Source organism: Cynocephalus volans, chromosome 4, assembly GCF_027409185.1.
Source record: "Cynocephalus volans isolate mCynVol1 chromosome 4, mCynVol1.pri, whole genome shotgun sequence".
In the NCBI taxonomy this organism is placed as follows: domain Eukaryota; kingdom Metazoa; phylum Chordata; class Mammalia; order Dermoptera; family Cynocephalidae; genus Cynocephalus; species Cynocephalus volans.
The window spans coordinates 147123915-147142030 of record NC_084463.1 but is presented as its reverse complement, the minus strand read 5'-3'; the positions used below and the strand labels follow the sequence as shown (position 1 = coordinate 147142030).

Sequence of the window (18116 nt, the reverse complement as noted above, 5' to 3'; positions counted from 1 at the left end):
AGAGACCAAATGTGCCATTAGCTGTGACAGAAAATGTTGTGAGTAGAGCAGGTTTGGGAATGGGGCAGAACCAGGAGAACAGCTTCAACTTGTTCTGTTTATGAAGTCTGTTAGTCATTCAGGTGAAAATGCCAGGGAGGAAGTTGGATTTCCAGGTTTTAACCTCAGGAAAGAAGTCTGAGCTGGAGATACTAATTTGGAAATCTTGGTCATGTTAAGAGAGTATGTCAAGAAAATCTTGGTTAAATGTTGCTAATGGATTGTGGGATGAGCAATGAGCAATGACTATTAAACGTAGTGACACAGAGGTCATTGGTATCCTTGAGAAGAGCATTTTCAGAAAGTATTGGATATTGAAGTGTGACTGAAAGAAGTTTAAAGAGAGTGGAAGTGAAGAAAGGGAGATAAGCATTCTAGAGAGCTATTGAGTTTTGTTACCAAGGAGGGAGAATGAAGTGGGGGAGTAGCTGATGAAGGAAGTGAGGACAATAGAAGATTTTATTTAAAATAAGAGAGAGAAAAGATTGCTGCTTTGCTGATGAAAATGATCCAACAGAGAGGAAAATATAGATGAAAGAAGAAACATAGAAGAGATACTTAGATCAATGCCCTTGTGTAAGCAATAGGTAACCTAAGTCCAGTGCACTAGTAAAGTGATTTCATTGGCTTTGGATTAGGCACAGGTAATGCATGTATAGTAGAAGGTAGGAAGGCAGCATACAAGTGAACAGATGCTGGCAGATTGACAGGTGTATTTGAAAGGGTCTGTGCAAGTTCTCTTCCAGCAGCTTTTCTCTGTGAAATAGGAAGTTTGCCTTAATAGTTATTATTAAGTTTGATCTTTACAGTGTTTTTTTAGGCAGATATCATTCTTCAAATTAATGTACCCTTCTATTCCTACTTTACTATGCCTTTGTATCATGAGTAGTACTAGATTTTTCAAATTCTAATATGTAGATAATTATATGGTTTACAAACTATTATTGGTAACAAATTCCTTTAAAAAATTAAGACCAAGATTTGTTTCAGAAGTCAGAGTGCTAAAAAAAAAAAAAATCACATTAAGCTGCTAAATAATGTGTTTAATAAGTAAAGCTATTTAATGTGAATTAATTTGAGGGATTTATAGAACATAGAAGAGAAAACAATTTTGAAATCTGACTGGCCGGTAATAATTTCAGCATGAATGGTCAGAATAGCTCTTTTTATGAAATAAAAGATGTAAATTCTAGGCCTACTTTTGACACTACAAAAAATTATCAAACAGATTACAAATATTTAAGATTAGGGATCTCATTATGATCCTTCCACTTAATTTTATAATTGAACTAAAAAAAATGCTCATCATAAAGTTCTTGTAGACCAAAGTTATGATATTATCAAGGGCATTTTCTTCTTCATTTACAAAAAGCAAGGTGAAGAAGTATAAAATGAATCCAAGAATTTAATTCTAAAATTCTATAAGCAGGCAGCGAATATTATGCTCTACTATTGACATAGCACAATAGCTATGTGCAAAGATTTTTGATGCTAAGTTTCAGAAGTCATCTATTTGTCCATGAAGGATGTGACTTTTAATTATTATTCTAATACAGTCACTTTGATGTCCATGCTCTTTTTAAATTTAAGAATAAAAAAAATAATAACATTCTCTGATCAGGACCCTGCCTACCTTTCATATCTCACTTTGTACCATGTTCTCCCTCCTCCACTATGCAGATTATTTGGACTTCTATACTCCAGGCTAGTTTCTGCCTTAGGGTTTCTGCATGACCTTTTCTCTTTGGCCTGGAATGCTCTTCCCACCGATATGCTTAAGGGTGGTTCTATTGCATCATTCAGATTTCAGCTTAGAAATTCCTTGCAGAAAAGTCCTCATGCCTCCCTAACTAGAGTTACCCAGTCACATGCCCACGACTTTGCTACTATTTTCTCAGAATTTGTTATCACTCTATAATTTTATTTATTTTCATTTTTTATGTTGTTTGTCTCCTGCACTAAAATGTAAGCTCCAAAACATAAGGAAAGCATATTGCCTTATTCATCACTCTATATCCAGCTCCTAGAAGAGTATCTGAAACTTTGTACAAACTCAGCAAATATTCTGTAATGAGCAAATGAACCTTCTAGTTATTAAATATATTTGGTGATTATTAAAGCTAGATACCTATTGCGCATACACATTTTTACTTAAAAATGAAAATCTTGAGGTAAATGTTTTGTTCTGTTTGAATACTGTAATTGATCCTGTAATTATTATCGTGCTCATATAGACCATATATGTTTGTTTTAATAAGAAAACAGAATGCTAAATCATACTATGACCTTAGGCTTTCCATATACCTCATCAAGGGAGATAGTTAAAAAACTTTCTAGTGGCAGCTTTTCGTAGAAGAATATCTGGGAGAAAATAAACATCCTTTGGATTTGAAAACCCAAATCATGAAAGTAGCAGCAAAATCACTGTCCCATAATTAATAAAATAGATCTAGAGTTGCTCTAGTCCCACAGAGAATATATAATTTCAAGACATGGACACTTGACTCTACAATATCTTGATTCAAATACAAATTTCTTTTATTTTGGTAGTGGAGAATTTTAGTAAAGTGGTGACATTCATATTAAATAGCACACTAATAAGCTGAGATTGTCTTTGCTTCCAAAAAGTACACCAGTCGTGCAAACTGGGAGGATACTAACTCCTAAAGTGCTTATATGTATTTATTCTCCCCACTTCTTTCTTAATATTTATTTGAAAATATTTTTTTAAAACCCTAAGTCTCTTTTAGACTTATATTCATCCAATAATATTTATTAAGCACAAACTAGGTAACTAGGAGTGTTCAAATCACTAGGTTTACAGCATGAAAGAATAAACATAATACCTGCTTTGATAAGGATTATGATCTTTGGGGGAAAACAGAATTGAGTCAATAAATATTTTTTAAAGTATAACTGTAATCATAAACATTAAGAATATAACCAGGATGTAGAATTAGAGAATAACTGAAGAAAATGACGAGAGAAAGTCATCAGGAAAGACTTCTCTAAGGAGGTGGGAGTTCATCTGATGATGGAAAACAGGACAGGGAGCCAGCAAGCAAATGATCTGAGGAATGATCAATCCAGCAGAGGTTGGGGGGGCAGTGGAGCCCTGAACTGGAAAAGGCCCAGATTGTTCAAAATACAGGTTAAAAAAAAGTGTGCCCAGAGCCTTGAGAGAAAGGGAATGAAGTATGCAATGTACTGGAGACACAGGCAATAACACAATTAGGCAGGATAATGTAGTATCTTGACCAGCTTTGTATGTTTGAAAGATGCCTCTGGCTGCTATATGTCCAATGGATTGGACTTAATGGGAAGGGTAAGACCTCTTTGGCCTTGTAGGAAAGATTTGTTCTTAGCATATAAGCTAGTAACCACTCAGCGTCCCTTATTTCATCCACAGTTTCCTTATAGCGCTTCTCACCTCTGCATTCCTCAGTTTGTAGATCAAGGGATTTAACATGGGTGTGATGACTGAATCAGACACAGTCATTGCCTTGTCTATGGGGTAAGTGACCACAGGTCTCATGTACAAGAAAATACATGGCACAAAGAACAACACGACCACTGTGAGGTGAGAGCCACAGGTGGAGAGGGCTTTGCACCGCCCTTCAGAGCTGCAGGACTTCAGAGAACAGAGAATGACCATGTAGGAGCCGATGAGGATGAGGAAGATGGCCATACACATCACCCCACTGTTGAGGGTGACAAAGAGGCCCAGGATGTGGGTGTCCATGCAGGCAAGTTTCAACAATGGAAACAAGTCACACATAAAGTGATCAATGACATTGGGGCCACAGAAGGGTATCTGGTACATGAAGAGAAGCTGTATCATGGCGTGCACGGAGCCCCCCAGCCAAGCCCCTCCCACCATCAGGCAGCACACCCGAGGACTCATGATGCTCCTGTAGTGCAGGGGCTTACAGATGGCCACGTAGCGGTCAGAGGCCATCACAATGAGAAGTAGGATCCCCACACCACCAAAGAAATGTGCCACAAAGAGCTGGGTCATGCAGCCTTCAAGGGAGATGGTAGTGCTCTCAGACAGGGAGTCCACAATCATCTTGGGGACAATTACGGAAGAGTAGGTGGCATCCATGAGTGACAAAGAAGTAAGGAAAAAATACATAGGTGACTTCAGACTCTGACTTGCAGTCAGAGTTACCACAATGAGTAGGTTTCCCAACACTGTAGCCACATACATGATTAGAAACACAGCAGAGAATATCTTCCTAAGCTCTGGATTCTTCGTAATGCCCAAAAGAATGAATTCAGTCACGTTCTTTGGATTCTCCATTTAATGTGGACTGATGCAAGCACATCACTGAGCTGGAACATCTGCAAAAGGAATATTATTCTTAATTAGTAATCACTGGGTGTGTTGGACATTTTTTGCACCCTGTCACACACTCTCTTAACCTACTTTTTTCTCTCACTGTTGCTACAGAAACCAGTTGCTGATAATAAAAGCCTGGCCTAGCTTGATGCTAGTGATCCCCACAACAACACTGGTGCAGTTCTTTCTCTCTGTTCCGGTGCTTGCTGCTTCAGACACTTAGGAGACCCTGCTTCATCATTCGGTGCATTCACACACCTGGAAATATGAAGGAATTAACACACTTAGGGAAACCTTTGGCCATTAGTAGGTAGGAGCCAATGGATAAATGGTAACCAGCTCAACACAATCTTGGATTAACTTTCCTTCCTTCCCTCTTTTACTTTTCCCAACACCTCCGTTCTGTTTTCCAAAGTAAGCTACCTACATACAGACCTCTCTTTCAGCCTCTCCTTTTCAGAAACTTTAAGCTAGGATGCTGACCTTCCTTTATCACTAGACACACCAAAGAACTTGGAAAATGTCATATAAATTTTCATTTATTTATTCCACATATTTATTGAGCACCTAAAATATGCTAGTAGAAGAGCCTACGAGACAAGTATATCATATCCCCAGGACTCTCCACTTGTTAAGAACTATACTTTTTCCATTTGCATGCCTTTCTTCTAAAATTGGATTATTGATAATAATATTATTATTGTTATGGATTGCTGATATTCAATGAGTCCCTGCTATGTCTCAGGCAGTGGAATATGCTATGAGATGTTTTCTTCATTTTAGAGATTAGATACTGAGTCTTCAGAGAGGTGGAAAAAATGACACCAAGTTCCCACAGGTAGTTAACACGGAAGCCAAATTCAAATCCAGCTTCTCCTGGCTCCAAAATTAATACCAATAACAATCTACCTTGCTTCTCTTATAATAATATCAACTGCTCAACATGAATGAGATATTGTCCCTCATGATATAAGTTCATTTTTGAAACAATTCAATGAGATAGATGTATGCTTCCTGTGCTTGCTTTATTCAATAATTGTACAAAAAGTTCAATAACAATTCTACAATAAACAGCATGTTCTAATTTTATGTATATAAGAATATATACATATTTCAATCCTGAAACTGGAAGTTACAACCATTAACTAAGTTTCCAAGTGTTCTAATAATTTTCCAGGTATAATGACTAAAAAAAAAAAAAAAAAAAAAAAAAAATTAAAGCTTAAGCCTCTTTCTCTGCTCCAAGAAGACCCAGACATGCGACGTAGCTGACACCATCCCTGCACATGAGACTGAATTAGCATAAATTATCCTGTGGCTAATGTGAATATCGTATCATCAAAGCATATGTTAAATCCATGATCACTCTTCCCTCATAACACACCTACTCATTTCCATTTTTCTTTGTGGAGGGGTGCTCCCAAATGAAACAGAGAATTCTAAAGAGTAATCAAAATATCAATTTTAAAAACTCCTTTTTCTTGCACTCACTGTGTACCATCAAGGTTCTAGGTCTGTTACAAGCATCATTGCGTTTATTTTTCATACCACGCAAGATGTGAACTATCACAAATCCCATCTTGAAGATGAGGAAACAGGCTTCGAGACACTAAGTGTGTCATCTAAGATGGGTGGGGATTTTGAATCTAGGTAGTCTCTTTTTGAAGAATAGCATGTCCAACAAGGAAATTCTCTATTCATAAATAGGGCAACAGACTGAGCACACATGAAACCATGCATTTACTATATAAGTTCCAGAACAGGAAAATATCAGTATGATCTACAGATTTCCAAGAAGATGAAATGAGTTAAGCCTTGACAGGGGAATTTAGAAAATTCTAACTTTATAAATTCATAATTTACAAAGTGAGCAACAAGAAAAATAGCATGGGCAAGGCATGAAGAGAGAAAGGAAAAATGTGGTGTACATAGTTGGAATATATGGACTCTGATATCACAAAACCTGGATTTCTTTACGGACATTCCAGGGATGTCACTAACTAGAGGTCATACATTTTCTCTAAATCTCAGTTGCTTTTTCCAGAGTTGTTGTATTAAATATATTTCATGCCTAGCATTATGGTTTATATTTTAACATTTAAACTTATAGACATTAGAATATAATAAGACAGTAATTTAAATTATATTTTAAATGTTTATTAAATGTTATAATGTCCTGCATATAGCAGGGATCTCACAAAACTTAGTCACATACACACCCCTACTGATCCTAGGTGCAAGGTATCTTGAATAAATGCACTTAGTCAGATTGCAGTTCAGTTGGGAATGCAGAGTCAGAGCCATAGTTTTAAATAAACCTCTGTAAAACTCCTTATTTTCCACATTACAGTTAGTTCTTCCCTCTGAGTACCTATGATATGCCAGATAACCTCTCTGTGCCTCAAGTTCATTTTCTATAAAAAGGGAAAGTAATGTTACACATCGCAAAGGGTTTTTGTAAGGATTAAATGATTTTAGAAACATAAAAGGCTTATATCAGTGCCCCTATTTCTTCTCTCAGGGTGAGGAGAATGACATTGAACACAAACTATCTTAAAATAGATCTTTTGGATGGATCTTCAACAAACATGTTTACAAAGACTTCTACTAACGCTCAGTTGACTAGCAAGATATCAGCTTAATGACTCCCAAACACTCAACAGATGTAAGTTTTTTAATTGACTTATAAAACAAGCCTTCCAAAACCATTTTCTAAAATGCCTGTATTCTAATCAAAAGTAGAATAGTTTAAATAATACTTAAGGGTTTTTTACTGTTATTTTTATAAATTATGAAAGTAAAGCATGGCCCTTGAAAAATATTTTACATAGATAGAGTAATAGAAAGTTTAAAGTCAAAGGATCGGGCTGGCTAGTTAGCTCAGTTGGTTAGAGCAGGTTGTTATAACACCTTGACCATTAGAAAAGTCTAGGGTTCATATGCCCATACCAGCCAGCTTCCAAAAAAGAAAAATAGTAGTAAAATAAAGCCAAAGGATCACTTCCAATCACAAGCACTCACTCATCCCTCTAGAGATGAATATAATTAGCTTGATTTAATCATTCCACAATGTATACATACATCAAAACCCCACATTGTACCATGTAAACATGCACAATTATCTGTCAATTGAAAATTAAAAAATAAAGAAAAACTTAGTGCATGTTCTTCAGAAGTGCATTTGTATGCAGGTGTATTATATATGTACAGTCATTTATGTATTTTACACTATATAAAAGTATATAAAATATTATAATATCCTGGACATGTGTGTCATGACAGTGTTTACAACTTTTCCTTCATTTTAATTGCTGCATATTATTATATTTTATGGTTGCACCATAATTCCCTTAACCAGTCCATTTTTGGTTGACATGTGTGTTGTTTCTAATATCTAATGCCTTACACATAATACCGCAATGAACACCACATTACAGACATCTTTACTTACTGGTTTAAATATTCCTGGTGGAGAAATTTCTAGAAATATCATCACCAGGTCCAAAAATATTCACATGCTTAACTTTCATAGATTCTGTAACATTACTCTCTCAAAATCCTGTATCATATTTTATTCCCAGAAATATTATATCAAAGAGTAATTTTTCCCACAGCTTTACAAACACTAAATATTAACAATCTTGATTATATTCACCAAATGGTAAGGTGAAAAATAATATCTCATTTTAATTTGTATTTATTCAATTATTCAGTCATAGGATTTCATTGATGGCATAACAATAAGTGTATTATTGGTCTCTGTATAAAGCTAAATTAAAGTCAGTGTAATATCTATGTAGAAATATATTGTCAGTACATGGATATTCATATCAAACTAATGATAACATTAATATATTAGTTAGCACCTGCTATGTACCAGATATTTCACTAGTAGTTTATACATATTTTCTCATTTACTCCTCACATCTAGCTATGCTAAGGCACATTTTATGGCTGAGAAAAAAAAGCAAAATAATTAATTTGCTCAAGGCTATGCAGTTAGTAAGTGATAGAGCCTGGATTTGAATCCAGGAAGCTGACTTTACAGCTCATTTGTGTTTCTTGTGTCTGAACTTCTTATGAATCTAAATAATTTTTTAATAAAATCTTAAATAATAAGAAAGTGATAGCAAACAGTTTGCAGTGTCCGGGGTCGTCATTTTTAGTAAGCACTCAGTGGCCCCTGAGCACGTGCATCATCAATGTCATACATCTCAAATTAAGGGCTTTGAAAGGACCATTATCATTCCTAAGTATTAATACACACTGAGAGATGAGTGGAGATAGGATTATCTGCAGTAGCACCTTTATTGGATGGAAATTACTTACACCACTGGAGATACAAAAATCAATGTTTTCTTGGAATGCTTCTGGAGGGATGGGCTTAGTCCCTAAACAACCTTTCTTGATTTCACCACCCCATGCTCAGCAAATCATCAGCATAATCTTCAGCATCAGCACTGACACCACCAACCACCCCCGTGGGCAGACTGGCTCACAGATAAATGTGTATATCATTATATAGATAGAGAAATATATTTTTAAAGTCCAATTCATCCTTGCATTAGAAAACAAAATCAGAATTTGAAGTTTCATTCACCAATTAAAACAGAAAGAGGAATACCACATAAGTTCTTTCTCAAAGGCGATTAGTAGAAAAATAAAGATCAAAGGAAGTTGTTACAATAGGAAAGCAGAAATACATATGAACGTATATACACATATATGTGAGGGTACATCAAAAAGCTTGTGGAAAAATTGTATTAAAGGATAATACAAATCCTTCCACAAATTTTTGAATACCCAAAATAGTATATATATACACATATTACATGCAATCACACATGCAAATGCACATACACAGAGAGAAAGAAAGAGTCAAAAGAGAGAGAAACAGAAAATCTCTCTAAAACCTTCCCGGACATACCAGCTGTTGCTAAGCTGTTCCTCCTCTTCCTAAGAGCACATCTCAGAAACATAAACACACTCTTTTATTCGCTAATCTTCAATACCTGGATAGAGGCCAAAGGTAGAAATTCAATTTCTGATTACTTGCCAAAAGAAATTAAAGTAAATTAAAGGACAAATTGTTGATAGTTCAAGGCTCTTCAGCCTGAGAACCACAATGTGTCCATACAGATAAAACCAACAAGCAAATTATTGTCACACTTTAAAAATAATATAATTGTGCATGTATTTAGTTGATTTGATTATTGCAAAACTTTCAGAATAGTAGCTCAAATTAATAGAAACATGTTTAATGCTCAAAGTTTTAAGGCCACCTCCAAACCATCTGGTTATCTCCATTATCATCTCTGTTATCTCCAAGATCCAGTTACCTGATGATCGCAGTAAGCAGAAGGCTGAGATTGTTCAAGTAAACTCTACAATCACGTTTGGGTGACCAAGGGTCTGGCCCCAACCAGATGTACTCCCGGGAACTTTCTTCTACAGAAGATCTAGGAACCCTGACATATTAGAATTTCAAAGCAAGTCAAGACTTGCACAGGTGACAAATCACCCAATCATTCAATGGAGAATTATTTTGATAGGACTAGAGTTTCTTAGTAATTTTAAAGAAATTTTTGGAATGGATGTTCTAAGTGTCCAAGGACCTAAATAGAAAACAACACTTGTGGTTGGCAAGGAACTTAAATTTTATCTAAATATGAAAAGTTGCCCAAAAAGGCAGGCAGCTAAGCTGTTTACAAAAATCATTCACAGGACTATGCCTGTCATTTGGCTGTGCTTTGAACTTAATTTGTAAACAGTGTCCGAACCACATTTGAAAAGAAACATCATTAAGAAGATATTCACCTTCAGGTAATGGACCTGGGCTAAAAGAGGGCAGAGTGCCATTTTTCAAATGGCACTGAATTTCAAAATGTGCAGACTTGCATCATTCCAATTACATCCCTTTGAGGCTGTGTCTCTACTGACTGAGGAGCTAATCTCCATACCAGAGAATTCCCATCCACCCTGCTGTGATCCACTTTTTCCCAGGGGCAGAGCTTCACTGGTGCCCAGGTCAAGCTGATGCACCACAAGCACAAAAGTCATGTAATTTACCATTCAATGATTAGCAAAGAAGCTCTGTTCTTCAGGGACAGAACAACCGCACAATGATCCATCTGCCTGATAACACAGGTGAAGAAAAGGCAATATCACTTAGCAACCTACCAAGTATCAGGACAGAATTTTTTCTCTCACATAGTTTGGTGGCCTCTCACATAGTTTGGTGGCCTCTTCATATTTTCAGACTGTTACTGAAATTGTGTCACATCTAACTGCAGGATAGCTGTCACTATTAAGGATTAAAAAATAAATGTACCTCAGCCTGAAAAAATAAGGACTAAATTCTTTCCCACTCCATAACAATTAGTATTCTCAAATAACATGTCTTGGATGTAGGAATATTTGGAGTTACAGCCTTCATTCCTTTTCTACCTTCAATAATAAAAACAGATATTAATAGCAGATAATTACAACATACTTCACAGATTACAACTAGTTCATGAACATATTTGACTGTACACTCTGGGAAGTCTCCTGAGAAGTAAGAGTGTCTCAGTTTTGCGGAATATGATCCTCACAAGTAATGGGCCAACTTCTGCACTTGGATTATCTTTACTAACACTCTTAAGTTACTCCTGCTCTCACCCAACCATTTAGACATGGGTTAGGGTGGTGTTCCTCAACCTTTGTTTTTGTTTTTCCTGATGGTCCCTCTGGGGAGACTTTTTAAGTGTTTTTTTCCTTTAATACCCTGCCTCTGAAATTTTAATACCACAGATATACTATCTACCTATTTATGTATTTTATATACATCTGTGCTGTATATATAAAAACCGTAAAATATTTGTGTCCCCCCGGAAGTCATCTTTACATACTTGGGAAGATATCATGTCCATTGCAAATGCATTTATTATGTAACTTACTTATATTTTTTAAAATAGAAAACACATGGTTATTTAACTTGGGCTTACCTAAAATTCTAGCTATGCTTCAAACAACTGCACAAATCCATACCCCGTTTTTGTCTTCTGCATCACCCACTTAAAACTATTCTCTTCAACACATCTATTACTGACAACATTATGTTGTTCATTTATTTCTTTACTTTTTTATTATCCATCTATTCCTCACTGTAATTTAAGTTCCAAGCAAACATGACATTGTCTGCATTGTTCAACATTGTATATCCAGCCCTCAAAATTGTCTGACATTCTGTGGGCACTGGACAATATTTTGGGGATAAGTCAAATAAGTCAACATTTCCTAAACTTAATTGTCCATGGAGCCATTTTTCAAGTTAATATATGTTAACACTATGGGAGAATAATGGGAAAATCCCTATAGCAGCAATTTAAGGAGCTACTCTTATGTCCAAATAGAGTATCAAGTCACTTCCATGATTGGGTTGTTTATTCTTCCTCCAAATATCTTTCTTACCCATGTGTCAATTTCTTTGAAATGCAACCATTAATTAGGCATTTCTTGAGCCCACTGCATCCCACTTTTCATGATGTTCATACATCTGTGGGAAAGAGATCAGCAGATGGCTTGTGCCTGACACAAGAGGAATCGGGAAAGTGTGAGTAATCTGGGAAGTAGAGGTCAAGGAAGAGCTGAAAGACAGAATAAACCTCCCCACCAAAAAAAAATAAGGTGAGAAGACTCAAGAGAATCTTCACAATATGGCCAGCCATCAGTTCCTATTTTTATATTTTTTCATCATGCTAGCAAGGAGTATTGTGAAATAGGAAGAGTAGGGGAGGCAAAATCTAAAAGACTTGACGTGTTACTTAACCTCATTGAGTCTCGTTTTTTTCTTGTGTAACGTGGTGTGAAGACTTATCAAATAATACTGTGGCTGCATTAAGAGAGTTAAACTATGTAAGAAACCTAACAAAATATATGCCTAGTTGGTCTTCATGATGGTTAGCTCACTCCTCTCATTTAAATAATGCCTAATATTTTCACTGAATTAAATGTCCAGATTAAACCAAAGTATCCTTATGCAATATATTCAAATATTTATCTTACTATTTTTTAGGAGAAAACATTCTTAGGAGAAAAATTTTTAGGAAAAAAACTTCTTTTGCTTTATTTGTAAGCACCAGAAATAATGAGATGACAGTTAGTCTTCATGAGAGATTCACGATGATGAGTACAAAGGAACATCTTAATATTTCCTTAAGTTATTTACAAACCACCAAAACTCCATTCCATGAGAACATTACTGTTACTTACATTTCTTCCTTTACTTCCTATACCTTCCAAGTTCGCTGTTGACAGTTTATAATTTGTGTCCCATTAATCTTCTCACTCCTCCACTGAGCACGTGGTATAGCCTCTAAGATGCAATCATTGTCCTCAGTTTCCCTCTTCCAATCCTACCTTTTGACTCAGAAGAGAAGTGACATCTTCTCAATACTTCTCCTGTTCTTATCCCTGGCTAATCCTCATCTCCTGTCTAACAACCATAAGACAAAATGAACCGTAAATCATTCAGTCTAGATTCTGTTGAGATGTTTAATTCTCACCAGCAATTGCAAACTTGATCATTTTTTAATAGATTAATTGCTGATTATATCATCGTCCTGGCCTAGACTTTGTGGGAAATGGTTCTATTTCTCATGAATTTAAGACATCCATGCATAAGCTGGAACATACCAGTCACCCTAAAAAATAAGTGTTTTGTGCTTTATCATTACCGTATTGTCAACTTACTAAAGAAACAGCTCCAGATGACCAGTGAGTTTGAAAAATGGACATTTGTGAGAATTAGCACGACTTGGAATATGATAGTCAGAGAAGCTTTGATTCATAATGTGTTCCATTGTAATGTAGAATAACCTGGTGTTTTCCATGTGCATAGAGGAGCATTACTGCTTAAATAAATTGCTAAATGTGAGATAAGGCTATAACAAATTTGGTATTATTGCTTTTGAAGGATAAAGTGAACCATTAAAACTACTTATAAATTTCTTGTCTATAGAGATGTAAATATACCAAAACAACTATGTTTTATTTGAAGAAAGCAGGACTGAGATTTGGAGGACCTGGATTCTAACTGGGTGGCTTAAACTCTTAGATGTATGACCCAAGGCAGTAAGATAGTAAATCTCTCTTTGTTTCAATTTGCTTTTCTGTAAAATGGGGACAGTAATATTGAAACTACTAATTTAGTACATGGATTAACTCACCTAACTTAAGCAAATGTGTCCGATAGATAATAAAATGCTCATTTAATGTAAATGTGTGTATGACATCTATAGGGCAATAGCCTTGGAAACTTACAATATGCCCTTTTGTTGAGGTCAAATAAAAGAATGTTTACCCTTGATGTTTCAGATGGTTCCTCAAGTCTTGGTAAGGAAAAAAGAAAAAAAACTTCTTTCATTCAAGAAAAACTGTGAGCCATGAGGGTATTTTAGAAAATAAGAACAAATTAAGAGTAATTTTCAAAAAATTTTGGCATAATTTTTGTACCAAAGAAAAAAATTGAGAGGTAGGTTATGAAATGTTTCTTTTTTACTTTTGTGGATGTCTCCCTTTTGCTTTTGGTAGACTCATGGTTCCTCTCCCAACCAGAAAAAAAAGTAAAGAAAATAAAACAGAAAAGAAAATCGACAGTGTTTTTTTCACTTCCTAGCTGTTCACTTTCCATATATCCATCTAGGGATTTCTAGCCTCTTTCTTGCTTTACCACAGGCCAAGCAAAAATACAAAGTTCTGAGATCAAGATGCTATGGAAAAGCCAATTTCACCCTAGTGAAATATATGTGAAAAATTTAGTAAAGTAGCAATGAGACTCTGGAGAAAAGCGTACTCTAGAACCATCAGACTAGGAATTTATAGTTGTTCTCTCCATTGCATATCCAGAATCTATGCACACAAACATTGAAACCTTGGTAAAGTATATTAAAAGCTATCAAAAGCACCTAGTAAAAGCCCTATCCACCATTAAGTGCTCAATAATCGTTAGTTTCTGGGATTTGCTTGTTGGTTTGTTTGTTTGTTTTGCCAATGATCTGTAAACTTTGTTTATTCTCTTGCACAGTTTACCACAGATATAATCCTGCCTATTTATATACATCTTCACTTTTCTGGCATTATGAACAGGCTACATTACTCTCATCTTCAACAAACTCCTCATGGCACTTTTCACCTCTGTGTTTCTAACTGTATAAATTATAGGATTTAATGCAGGGGTAAGGATTGCAAAGAACACAGTCACCAACTTGTCCACAGGGTAGGTGACCACAGGACGCATGTAGGTAAATATACAAGGCACAAAAAAGAGTACAACAACGGTAAAGTGGGAGGCACATGTGGATAGGGCTTTATGCTGTCCTTCAGAGCCATGAAATTTCAAGGAGCTGAGGATGACTATGTAGGAAATGAGTAGCATGGAAAAAATGAGCAAGCACATAGCTCCACTGTTGGCAGCCACTACCATTCCAAGCCTGTAGGTGTCACTGCAGGCAAGTTTCAACAATGGGAAGAGATCACACATGAAGTGGTCAATGACATTGGGACCACAGAAGGGCAAGTTGACCATGAAAAGAATCTGTACCATGGCATGCAGGATCCCTCCAATCCAGGCTACCACCACCAGGAGGTGGCAGAGCCCCTGTCGCATGATAGTCAGGTAGTGCAGTGGCTTGCAGATAGCCACATAGCGGTCATAGGCCATGACAATGAGGAGGAGGATCTCTGATCCTCCCAGGAAGTGCTCCACAAAGAGTTGAGTCAGGCAGCCACCCAAGGAAATTGTTCTCCTCCGGTAGAGCAAGTCAATAATCATTTTAGGGGTGGTGACAGAGGTGTAGGAGGCATCTATGAAGGACAAGTAAGTGAGAAAGAAGTACATGGGAGCTGAAAGTGTGGGACTGAGAGAGATGGTGATGACAATGAGCAGATTGGCCAGCACGGTAAATAGGAAAATGAACAGAAACACAATGAAGAGTATTTTCTGCAAGTGTGGATTCTGTGTGAGTCCCAAGAGAATAAATTCAGTCACGTTGCTCGGAGGCATGAGGTGATCCACTCAGGAAGTAACACCCTCCCGGAGCCTGAATTACCTACAAAGAGATAAAGAAAGATAGCTAATCAGTCATGAAAAGATTATAATTGGGATTTCATAGTACAAAGATAGAGTAGTCAGTGCAACTGCAGAACACGTCCTTGCACGTCCCACCCCAGTAATTGCTTCAGTTATTCTTTTTCACTTCCTCCGTGATGTTTTCAGTCTCTTCAGATACCTATTATCTGTCACCTCTAAAATATCTACAGGGCAATAGTTAATATATAGGTTAGTGAGAAATTACTGAGCTATGTATGTGAGATCTGTATTCTCCTGGTTCCAACTCCATGTGACTTTGTTAAGTCACTATGTGCTAAATGTCCCAGTCTTTGGAATCCTCCTCTGTATCCACAAGCTTACAAATTTACCTTTGAGATGTATTTTGTGAGCTGTAAAATGCTGCATATAGTTGAGGGTTATTCTCTCTTCCCGGAGAATATACCCACACCTCTAACTGTGAAAAAAAGACACAGTCAAGAAATATCTACTGTAAGCAGGCAGATTGGGGAATGTGTAAGTGGCTGGAGACATGCTCTCCCTGGAATCTACCATAACACACGTGCTGTTTATGTTTGGTTTTTTGCTGTGCTTCTTTCAGAGCTGGCATAGTGTCTTCAGTGTCTGGCCCCTCTTAAGTGATGAATAAATGTTTGGTGAATTGCCACACTTCCTACATCTCCATATGTAAGAATACACATACACGTGCTTTCCAGCCCATAAACCTAGGAATTCAACTACTCTTCTCCTCCCACTCTCTTTATCCATGCTCTCTACTTTATGAAAAACATAAATCAACTTTTAAAAGGAAGTATATTCCAGTTTAATAGTTTCTAGCATATTTTATAGGATAAGTATAAGACATTAATTACCTCTAGGAAAGAGTATGTTACTGGGTAATTTGACTTTTAAGATAATTATAACATTGCCTAATTAATATTGTTCATTCTTCAAAATTATGATCCACATACGATTTAACATAGTCCCACTCTAAATTTATAGCTTCAATAGACTGGAATAAAAATCTCTTGGACAGGTTTTTCAGTCCGTGAAGATCTATCAAGTAAAGGAAACTCTTATTTTCAAAATCTTAAAAATAGAAATTTAATGTGGGGAACAGAAAGAAATAGACTGTTAGATAAGATAAAGTATTATACATATATATACACACATACACAAACACAAACATATATAAAATCTAGTAATGACTTTAAGTAAGTACCTGTTACTTACACATTCACTCACTCAATAAATATTTACTGGACCCTTCCTTTGTATGAGAGTTCTTCAAAAAGTTCATGGGAATATTGTATTACCTTGTAATTCAATTTTTCCATGAACTTTTTGAAGTATTCTTGTGTATTAGCCAATATTTGTCTATGCAAAGTCATAAAAATGTCCCTGTCAAATGCCTTTAGTAATCCCCGCCCACACATTTTATTATCACACAGCCCTAACTCACCCATCCACAAGATGAATGATGAATTATCACCCCTACTCTTTTGTTTCTGCGATATAGATTCTTATGCCTCCTTCTCCCATCCTCCCACAAAATCCATTATACTTCACTTTTGGTTAAAGGATATCGCATTGTTAATAAGATCAGGAAAATCATCCCAATTTGGAGACATAGGTCTCCCAAAGAAACAACAAAAAAAGAAAACATAAATATAACAAAATATATTCTGTGCAAAATATTTTTTTCCTTTCAAAGGTAATAGGATAAAGGGTTTTATTTTTTTAATTATCCAAAATGAAAATATTATACATACATGAAAACAAAGTACAGCAGCTTTATTGAACTTCCTTATTCTGAGGTCGCCTCCCAAACAGATCTGAAAAGAGCATGTTGTGCATAAAGTAAGAATAAAACATAATTAATAAAAGCAATTTAGATATACCTATGAAAAATATAAATTGCTTTGTCTTTTTTCTTTGACTTCATGGTAATCTTTCCGGGAATAAATCCTAAAGAAAAATATTTTAAAAAGAGAAAAATCATTATATACAAATATGTTCAACATGATTATTAAGAGCTGTGGAGAATGAAACAGATAAGTAAAATATAGTGTTTCTTTTGGAATAAGATATAGCTTTTAACAGAGATTTTTTTAAACTTGTGCGATAATACAGAAAAAATCTTATGCTGTAATATTAAGTGGGGAAAACTCGGATGCAAATTTGAATGTATAATATGAGCCTATTTAATTTAAATATATGTCAGTGGGATAAAAGATCCCAAAATATTTTTACTTCTAATTTAATGGAATTATAGGTGATTCTATCTTTCTTGGTAAAGGGACTTAAACCTCAGATTGGTTGAGATGAGGGATGATTCTATGATTTTTAAGTTCCATTAATCCTGAGATTCTATATTTACATGATTTTCTTTTAAAAAAAATACCTCACCTATCAACTTGTCTGACATAGCTCCTTGGCCAGGGCACCAGGCAGCTGTTAGTTCACAAAGGAAGAAGCTGTAAGATTAAAAATGCCAACTAGCCCAGCTACAGTAAGTCTTTGTTGACATAAAAATGGCAAGTTTGGATAACGTCTTTCTCCTGAGCCTCACAAGGGCTACCACATATCCTGTTTGCAGGCAAATTCTGTGAAGTTTCTTAGCTGTGGCTAATTAGACCTCAGGGG

General features: G+C 35.9%; 2 protein-coding genes across 2 annotated transcripts; both read right to left on the bottom strand.

Annotated features, from left to right (window-relative positions):
* Positions 1-3433: 3433 nt before the first annotated feature.
* On the bottom strand, positions 3434-4342 carry LOC134376909 (olfactory receptor 4C6-like). Its single transcript, XM_063095486.1, has one exon. The coding sequence runs from the start codon at positions 4340-4342 to the stop codon at positions 3434-3436; it is 909 nt and encodes a 302-aa protein (XP_062951556.1).
* Positions 4343-14510: 10168 nt separating this feature from the next.
* Positions 14511-17898, bottom strand: LOC134376460 (olfactory receptor 4C3D-like). Its single transcript, XM_063095001.1, has 2 exons — positions 17880-17898; positions 14511-15436 (listed from the first exon to the last, which is right to left on the bottom strand). The coding sequence occupies exons 1-2, from the start codon at positions 17896-17898 to the stop codon at positions 14511-14513; spliced, it is 945 nt and encodes a 314-aa protein (XP_062951071.1).
* Positions 17899-18116: the final 218 nt, after the last annotated feature.